General features: G+C 36.9%; 1 protein-coding gene across 2 annotated transcripts in view; it reads left to right on the forward strand.

Moving 5' to 3' along the window:
- Positions 1-9,046, forward strand: part of USP38 (ubiquitin specific peptidase 38) — a 17,577-nt gene extending 8,531 nt beyond the window's left edge. The window contains exons 5-10 of one of the 2 annotated variants that reach the window (XM_031062594.1): positions 484-642; positions 994-1,187; positions 1,709-1,796; positions 2,604-2,710; positions 3,777-5,115; positions 7,877-9,046. In XM_031062594.1, the coding sequence (XP_030918454.1) occupies positions 484-642; positions 994-1,187; positions 1,709-1,796; positions 2,604-2,710; positions 3,777-5,115; positions 7,877-8,038 (2,049 nt within the window). In that variant the 3' untranslated portion in view covers positions 8,039-9,046. Of the gene's footprint in view, positions 1-483; positions 643-993; positions 1,188-1,702; positions 1,797-2,603; positions 2,711-3,776; positions 5,116-7,876 lie in introns of both variants that reach the window. The other variant, XM_031062593.1, reaches the window with a different exon arrangement.
- The last annotated feature ends 239 nt before the right edge of the window (positions 9,047-9,285 follow it).

A 9,285-nucleotide genomic window follows, 5' to 3' on the forward strand; every position in this document is an offset into this window, starting at 1 on the left:
CAGGAATGTATTCATTGGCTCGTGAGTCCAAGCATTAGATTCTGTTAAAGGAAAATTTAGAGGTTTGTTTTAATGACCATATCTGTCAAGTCAGAACAAGATACTAAAGTGTTAGTGGTGGCACAAAAGCAAAATGTTTGCAGTTAATATCCTTAATAAGATGAGTACTTTTGGACACTTGACTGTTTAAAATCTTAGCATGCACCTTTTTAAGTTCATAAAGTTCCTTTTAAAACTTGCTATGTGAGCTAAAGAGAGCATTGAATAATTAATTGTGCTGCTTGAAAATTGTCATGTATGAAGAATAATGTATGTTTTTCAAGTCATTGTTTCTCAACCACTTCTTACTTAATAACAAAAGATCTCCTGCCATTTGGCATGTCTAAACCAATGAAGTTCAATTAAGTATTTTGTAGAAGAAAAAAAAACTATGAGAAAACGCAGTTAACACCTTTTTGCTTGTTTCTTTGTTTTCCCATTTAGATTGTCCCACATGTGGTCAGTTTGGTTCACTCCTTCAAGAGAGATGGCTTGCCTTCCAGTACAGCTTTTTTGATGCAGTTGACTGAGTTGATACACTGTATGATGTATCATTATTCAGGTTTTCCAGAGCTCTATGAACCCATTCTGGAAGCTATTAAGGTACATAAGGAATGTTAAGAGAATGGAATGTTTTTTTGTTTTCCCAGATGCGAAGCTGTAGTTCCACAGATCCAAATTCTTTAGCACATGGAGGAAAGAGCTAACCACATAATCTCATGTCAATCTTGTGTTTGAAATGTAAAATAAGTATAAAGCTTTAAAGTAGAAGGTTGTGGGGAGGGAAGGGAACAAGGGTGGGCAGTCTGTTTATCTCCTAGGCTATCAGGGGCAGCAGCAAGACCTTGAAGGAGAACTGGGGAGCAGGGGGAGATACAATACTGCTGAATGGCAAGACCTGTTGCAGAAACAAATAAACAAACCTATTAAACGTGTTAAATGTTTCTCTTGTAGGACATGCCCAAACCCACTGAAGAGAAGATTAAGTTGATCCTCAGTCAGAGTGCCTGGACTTCTCAATCCAGTTCTTTGCCATCTTGTTTATCTAGACTTTCTGGAAAATCTGAAACTGGGAAGACAGGCCTAATAAATCTAGGAAATACTTGCTACATGAACAGTGTTATTCAAGCACTTTTTATGGCTACAGAGTAAGTGCTTCTTAGCAGCTTTTTTCATTGCAAATAATTCTTGCAGTTACTGCATTCTTGATTTTCACAGGATAGTAACATGTCCTGGGGTCTCTCGCCTTGCTATAGCTGAGTGGGTTGTTTGGCACTCAGTTACTGGTTGCTTTGTTCAAGTTCAGCTCTGGAAGCTGCAATTTTAGCCACTAAAAATCCTGATCCTTCTACCCAGTGTCAAAGTCCTTTTTCCCTCACTGTCCTTGCTCACTGCTGTATTGTAAAAATTTTTGGTGATGCTTTTGTTATAATCTGGAAGGGTATTAAAAAAAGTCTGTCTGTATCCCATTCCTACACATTTAAATGTTTAAAGACCATGGGTATTTTGCAGTGTTAATTCTTACCATACAGTAAGTATTAAAGGAAATGGTATGTGTTTTGCTTTCTTTCAGTTTGAAGTAATTATCTGAGCTGGAATGATAACTGAATTATTAGAGGTCTAGATAGGAAACTTTTTCATTTGTCTCTCTCTTTTATTTCAGTTTCAGAAGACATGTTTTATCTCTGAATCTAAATGGCTGTAATTCCCTAATGAGAAAATTACAGCATCTTTTTGCATTTTTGGCCCATACCCAGGTATGTCAGTTTTTCATCTGTTTTCTTTAAGCTTAGATCCATGTACCAAAATTCATAAACAAACATGATGCCATGGGAATCCTCTTGAGTATGTAAAATATAAATATTATACTTTTGTATGGGAATCAGTCTGCCTTCAAATGCTCAGATGGTGTGGATGGACTTATGAAATACACATTTCTCTAGGTGGAATATGTTAAGTGTTTTGTTGTTTCTATTAATAGGTAGTGATAGGTTTTCTTTGAGAAGCAAGAATGATTTTATGTGTCTTTCTAGGGTAAACTGTGACCTTCTTCATTGATTTTTACACTAAATTTTATTGTAGTTCAAATTCTAATGTGAACATTATTGGCTGTTTAAAACATTTTGCTAATGCTGGAAAGGCACAAGACACTTCTGTTCTCCTTGAATAATAGCAATAAACTTCTGAAGAGGATGAGGCTGGATCAGCTTCAAAATAAATGGGTCTTTATGAAGTACTGGTGTTCTGAAGAAAGTAAACAGGTTTTTTAACTCACCAGCAAGAACGGTAGCTGCTATAATACCTGGCTTGTACTCACTAAACATTAATATTTGCTGGCAGGATAAACTATTTTTATCTTTGTACTAGAGGTGATTGCTACAAAATTAATGGCTCTCCCTTCATATGATTAAGTTGTTTAAATGTTTGTGTACCTTGTGTTTCATTCAGGTACTCTGTGATAATGAAGTCCATAGTTCAGCTGTTAATATTAAAACAATATAATCAACTTTTTAAGTTGATTATATTCCACCTATGTAATCTTGCCTGTTTTCTCACCTGAACAGAGGGAGGCATATGCTCCTAGAATTTTCTTTGAAGCTTCCAGACCGCCATGGTTCACTCCTCGATCCCAGCAGGATTGTTCGGAATATCTCAGATTCCTGCTAGACAGGTATGGTTATGGTGCCATCAATGGGAGTGAATCTATAGCCTTACCACATAATGTTGAGCTCTGAGGAGCAGTCGTGTAACAGTTCCAATGCATGAGTGGGGATCAGGAATTTTCAACTTCATTCCTCTCTTTCTCTGGTTTTCTGTATGGTCTACAAACTACTTTTCTTCATGGGTTTAGTCTGTAGTGAAGTCTGGATGCCATATTGAATCCACATAATTGAGAACATGTTATGGTGGTAACAATGTGCCACTTTTATAAATCTAAACATGGGTGTTATGTTGAAGTCATGGTCCTGTTGTTAAATTAATAGTAGCTGGTGAAAGCAGTGTAGTTGTGCTTCTGGAATTTCATGTTGGTGGAGACACCTGTATTTCATACAAGGCATGCAAGTCACAAAGAGATGTACATGTCTTTATAACCAGTTAATTAAGCGAGCAAATTAGCTGTGGCAGAGATAAATCAGTAATATCTACCTTTATTAATAACACTCTTTATTTTTGGCTTGCTAATGGGGGCTTAAGCAATATTACTTTAAGACACATTCTGCTCTTGGAGAAATTTATCTCAATAGTGAAATAGTGTTCTCTCTTTTTTTTCTCCATGTTTTGGGTTCCTCTTTTGGTTTGGATTTTCTTGCCGCAGAACTTTCTTGGCTGCAGAATTCTGACATTTCTTTGGAAATAGTCTGGCCATAAACAAATAGTTACTTTTTCTCTTACATAGTCTGACATACAGGCCCAGTCAGCTCGGGAGCTGATTTATTAGCACAATATAATGGTAAATAATAAAAATATTAATTTCTTTAATATTTGCCTGTTCTTTCAATATATCCATTGTGTTCTTTCATATAATGAGACCCACAATAAATGTATTTGTGCTACTCGCACTCTGGAACTCTATGCTTCAGCTTCCTTATATAAAAAATAACAAGCAGATTTTTTTAGTGTAAGATACTTTGGCAACTTAACCATCTGTGGTTTTTAGCTGGGAAAAAAGTCTGAAATAGTGTGGCAGTATTTGAAATATAGTGCAGTTACTTGGATTTATTTTTCTTTGTTTTCAGGTTGCATGAAGAAGAGAGAACTTTGAAAGCATTGTCTTCAGCCAGGAGTTCTGAAAGTATTATGACTGACAAGTCCCAGGCACAAGAAACTGCCCATAAAACATTTACTGAAGCACCTTGTATGGAAAGTGAAGAGAGAACTCTGATAGAGAAGATGTTTGGAGGAAAATTGAAGACTAACATATGCTGTTTGAACTGCAAAAGTATGTCTCAAAAGGAAGAAGCTTTCACAGATCTCTCTTTGGCTTTCTGTCCCCCAGCTTCCTTAGAAAATGCTGACTCAAAATGCATAGAACATTCTGAAGTGAAAGATGACTACATGGTGCAAAGTAATACTTCAGCTACCAGTTCTGATGCAGAAACACCTCTCAGTAATTTGGAAGTAAATCGTGGATGTGACACAATAATGAATGAAGGAACCATAGATTTTTCTAGTGAGCCAAGCTCTGAGAATACCGCAATTTCTGAACTCAAAGTTGAAAATAATGGGGATATGTCTCAGAGTCTAGTAGGTAAAAATACCCTGTCAGTTACAGACTTACTCAATTATTTTCTGGCACCTGAAATTCTTAGTGGAGACAACAAATATTATTGTGAGAAGTGTGCCTCTTTACAGAATGCTGAAAAAACTATGCAAATCATTGAGGAACCTGAATACCTCATTCTCACTCTTTTGAGATTTTCATATGATCCAAAATGTCACATAAGGCGCAAAATCTTGGACAATGTTTCTCTACCACTTGTATTGGAACTGCCAGTGAAAAGAGCAACATCCCCTTTAGCTGTTGTTTCAGGAGGCTGGTCTGTTGGTGTGGAGATTTCTGATACTGGAGAAAACCTTGCTAAAAAACTGAAGCCCTCTGGTGCTGATGAAGTGACCTGCCCACAATTGGTGCCCTATGTGTTGAGCTCTGTGGTGGTGCATTCTGGTGTATCCTCTGAAAGTGGACATTATTATTCGTATGCTAGAAATGTTACTGGATCAGGACCTTCAGGGCTCTGCCACCAGTCTACAGCTCTTTCTTTAGTTTCTCCTCAGGATAAGTTGTTTACAGAGGAGAGACCTTGTACTGTTGTAGAGAATGAGCTGGACACTGAGATGCCAAGAGAATGGTTTCTGTTCAATGACAGCAGAGTGACATTTACCTCATTTCAGTCAGTCCAGAAAATCACCAGTAGATTTCCAAAGGACACTGCTTATGTTCTGTTTTACAAAAAGCAGAACAGCACCTGTGGCTTAAACACCAATCCAGCAAATGACCTGTGGGTAAATGGAGACCCTCCTCTACAAAAAGACCTCATGGATGCTATTACAAAAGATAACAAACTGTACTTGCAGGTAAGATGGAAATTTTGTGTAAAGGGTGTCTCCTTAAGCCTCACAAGAGGCGGTCTACAGGAAAGAACACAGCAGCTTTTAAGTATTCTGCCATATTAACCATAAATCACCAGTCAGGCTTCATCTTGGTGTTGCTGGACAGATTTTGTAGTAAGGTTGTCACTGTTAGATGGGAAATGTCAAGGAAAATGGCATAAACTCATTTCAGTTTAAAGTTTGAGTGGACATGCTTGTATAGGTCATTTAACCACTTGCCATTCCATATGGGAGAGGCTTCAAACAGTTCAAACTTTCATTGCCTTTACAGAATTATAAGAGTGGCTTAAGTTTACTTAAAAACTTCTAAGTGGTGTTCTTACTAGTGCATTTTCATTTGTAGTGAAGTTTGACTTCTAAAACTGTGCTTACTCAGATGCTGGAACAACTGAAATGATGACCAAATGTGGGTGACTGGATTCCATTTTCCTTCTGCTGCCTATGCCATATTCTCTGTGGGACCAGTGCTTCCAGCAGCACACTCCCTGTGTTCTGAGAACTTCACCTAGCTGTGGCAGCCTTTTTGTTTGCTGTTAAAAGAAAACAGTGCTCTCCACACTTCAATATGTCTTTCTTAGAGCATTGCTGCTTTTTTTTATGTTCTAGGAGTAAAAGTATGTTTGACTGTGTGCTCTTTGATGGGTTAAGCTGTTTCTATAAGGGCTCTAGACTAACTCAAATTAGAAGAACTAGGTAAATTTGACTTTTTTGTAGTGTTTTATTAATCTCAGAGTTTTTGAGCTCCTGACCTTTTCTCATTTTAATTGAGCCTCATTACAAATGCTTGGTTATTGTTTTTCTGAAATTATTGCTAATACCATGATTCACTGAATTAGATTATTCTAATTTTAAGATGCCGTATTTCATTGTTGCTTCAGAGTTCTAAATTAATTTTTCCAGCTAAGTTGAGAATATATTTTTCTGTCCTGAGAAAGCCTTTAATTTTCAGAAGATATGTTCAAAAACTTCTGTATCTTACTGCTTTTGTTTTGCTATTGCATATCTGTTTACCTCATGGTAAATGAAGATGTTTTCAGTATAAATAACTAAACCTGCAATATGGGTCACTCCCACTCTATTTAAAACAAATTTTAAAACCCTTACTGCAAATAAATGGAAAGCAAGGGGGGATGCTCTGCATATTCTGAGTCCAGAGAACTGTATTGACTATCAAGTTTTACTTACCTAATGTAGTACTTGTGGGGATAAATACAACAACCTGAAAATATTAAATGTTTTTAGAAATAAGGCTATTGCTTGTAAAAATGCCAGTGCTATAAGGTAAACAGTTTGGTAGTTTAGTTTTTTAACTAAACAGGCTATTTGGGCAAGGTCTGCTATTTTAATCAAAATCTGTTGAGTTCTGGTACTACAAGTTTTTAATATTTCCTTGTTATTCCTAGTAAACGTACATAGTTTTTGGTGTGTCATAGTTAGCCAGATACTCCACATATTGCTGCAGATAGCATAATACTGTCTTCAGGAGTATGACCAGCACATCTGTGTAGACAGTGTCCTCCAAATATCTTAATTTTAAAAATGAGTACACATTTCAGTCCTTAATAGTGTACAGTGGTTTCAAACTTCGGCTGTGTTTTTGACAAGGGCAAAATAATTTAAATTCACAAGGTCTACTTTTAGCACCTGTGAAAGTATTTGGACAAGACTTCAGTTTAGTGGTTTCATGGTAGTATAATACAGTCAGGAAGAATTGAAGGGTGACCCCTGTAGTTACTGAAACCCTGTTCTAAAGTTTGCTCTCATTGCCTTTAGGGAGGTGTGTGGTGATGAAGTGTCATGTGAAGGGAGCAATCAGTATGAGCCTTAGCACTGGAATACTTTCAGTTTATTGCTCGGTCCACTGTCTTTAGCCTTCAAGAGCCAACATCTGCCTTCTTTCCCTCAATTTTTGAAGCTCTTGGCCAAGTTGAGAAATGTATACTAAAGATAGAAAATTGCTGCAGGGTTTATTGAACTAGTTGGCCAGAGACAAAATAGTGCATGATACGTCTAATCAAGGAAAGGCATGTGGCTTGTGTCCTTCTTAGATGTCTTAAGAAGCCTCAGGAGCATTCACCTGAAAAAGCAGCTGGCAGGCAGCAGAGCTTTCGTGTTCCTTCCACTTGTGCAGGTACATTTTCCAGCGATTGACTCTGATTTTTATGAAGTGCTTGAGAGTTGCAGAGACTTGCTATGTTATAGCAGTTAGCATAGCAATAATAATTGAAAGCTGAAAAGCTGCAATGCGTAGAAACTAGATAGCTTGTCCATCCTTTGGCCTTTTATCTGAGTATATTGTTATTCTATGCAGTTGATGAAGTGGAATGAGGAAATGTCTTTAAAGTAATGAACACTGATATAAAGGTTTTACCTTTTGACTTTGCAACCAAGAAGAAGAGCATATGAAAATTGCTAGGATGAAAATTTATATGAAACATATATCAAAACCTGTTTTGTTAACTTCTCATCAGCAGTCTCATTTTTAGTGACATCCGATGTTGCTATAATAAAATTTTAGCATGAGCTCAGATGGATTTAATTTTGTTTTGCTTATGCGTACTGACAATCAGTGAAATTATACATCTTAGGTTGGCTGTGGATGATCAACTTGAAAGTTCAGCTTAGCTGTTCACTAGAAATTAGTGATGCTGATTTAAAAGCCATTTCAAGGGTGTGAGATTGTGGGTTGGGGTTTTTTTTAATTGTCTTTATTCTTTCATTTCAGGAGCAAGAGCTTAGTGCTCGAACACAAGCACTTCAAGCTGCCTCGGCCTCTTGCTCTTTCCGACCCAATGGATTTGATGACAATGATCCCCCGGGAAGTTGTGGGCCCACAGGTGGAGGAGGAGGGGGTGGGTTCAGTACGGTTGGTAGATTAGTCTTTTGACTGTGAAGACAACCTGGAATACACTGGTTCCAAAGCAGCCTAGTACTGCTGAGGGCAAATAAAATACCGAACTCTGTCAAAGTTGTATCAGGCTTTGAGACTTGATCCTTGTCCAAAAGCAAATATTAGTGGTTTTTTGGTTATGTTTTATTTGAAATAAATAAGCGCATAATGGAAAAAAACCTACCTCTTAAAAGTTCAGTTGCTTTCATATTAAGATATGCTTGCCCAAAAACCAGAAAATTAAGATTTTTTTAAGTAAATGCTAATGATGTTGCATTAAACTAAACAAAGATGTACTTATGTCAGTTTCTCTTGTCCTCATCCACTGAATGAAGAAAGTTCATTTTTTACTCTGATAGTATTGCTTTATGTGGAAAGCCATTTTCAGATGGGCTAAACTGCATCTGTAGTCTCTCACCCACTGCTTATTTTCAAATACAATAGCTGTGTGGGTTTTCAGAGATGATGCAATTTGTAATGAAGGCAATAACTTAAATGTGACATGATACAGTACTTTCCAGGTTAAAAATTATTCAGTCCATTTCCAGTGTAAATGAGAAGAAAAAAATTATACATATTTGCTAACTTGTTATCCAAAAAAGTGCATGTTGTGTAGAAGCAATGTTTTTAAATATAAATTGTTAACTCAGTAGCATTTCTAATTGTTTTGAGGATTTTAAAATTATTTCAGGGAGTATATCTGCTGAGTATTGGAAAGGAAGAGACTCTGTATGTGCCTTGCAGTACTGTGACTTAAACTCTCTGAGGCTGCAGAAGATGAGAAAATGTCTTAGTAGTCTTTTTTTTGTCAGCATTAGAAATCAAGACATTTATAGAAAGCTTTTAGGTTTCCATAAGTTAAAATCTGTTAGTTTGAAATGCAGTAAGTATTGCCCTCTATTTTTTGAATTAAAAATACACATACCTAGTGATCTATAACTTTCATGGCCTGTACTGCTGAGAAAAAAATGGTCATAAAGATGGAGCTATGTTCATGAAATCACAGAAAATCTGCCTCTATTGGTCTTTGCTGAGGATCTTTGCTTTATAAGAGTCTTTTGAAGCTTTGCCTTTGACTTTTGCTGGTAGTGAGAACTTTCTGGTGAGTTCAGGACTTTTCTTTTTTTTTAGTCTGCAGAAGCCCACCATTATTCTGCCTAAGGAGCGCTGTTTGATTGCTCATTAGGCAAGCAGAGGCTGAGGATCCACTCCTTTGTATCTTGACAGAAATAGCAACTTTGGTT

Source organism: Geospiza fortis, unplaced genomic scaffold (genome assembly GCF_000277835.1).
Source record: "Geospiza fortis unplaced genomic scaffold, GeoFor_1.0 scaffold35, whole genome shotgun sequence".
Lineage (NCBI taxonomy): Eukaryota > Metazoa > Chordata > Aves > Passeriformes > Thraupidae > Geospiza > Geospiza fortis.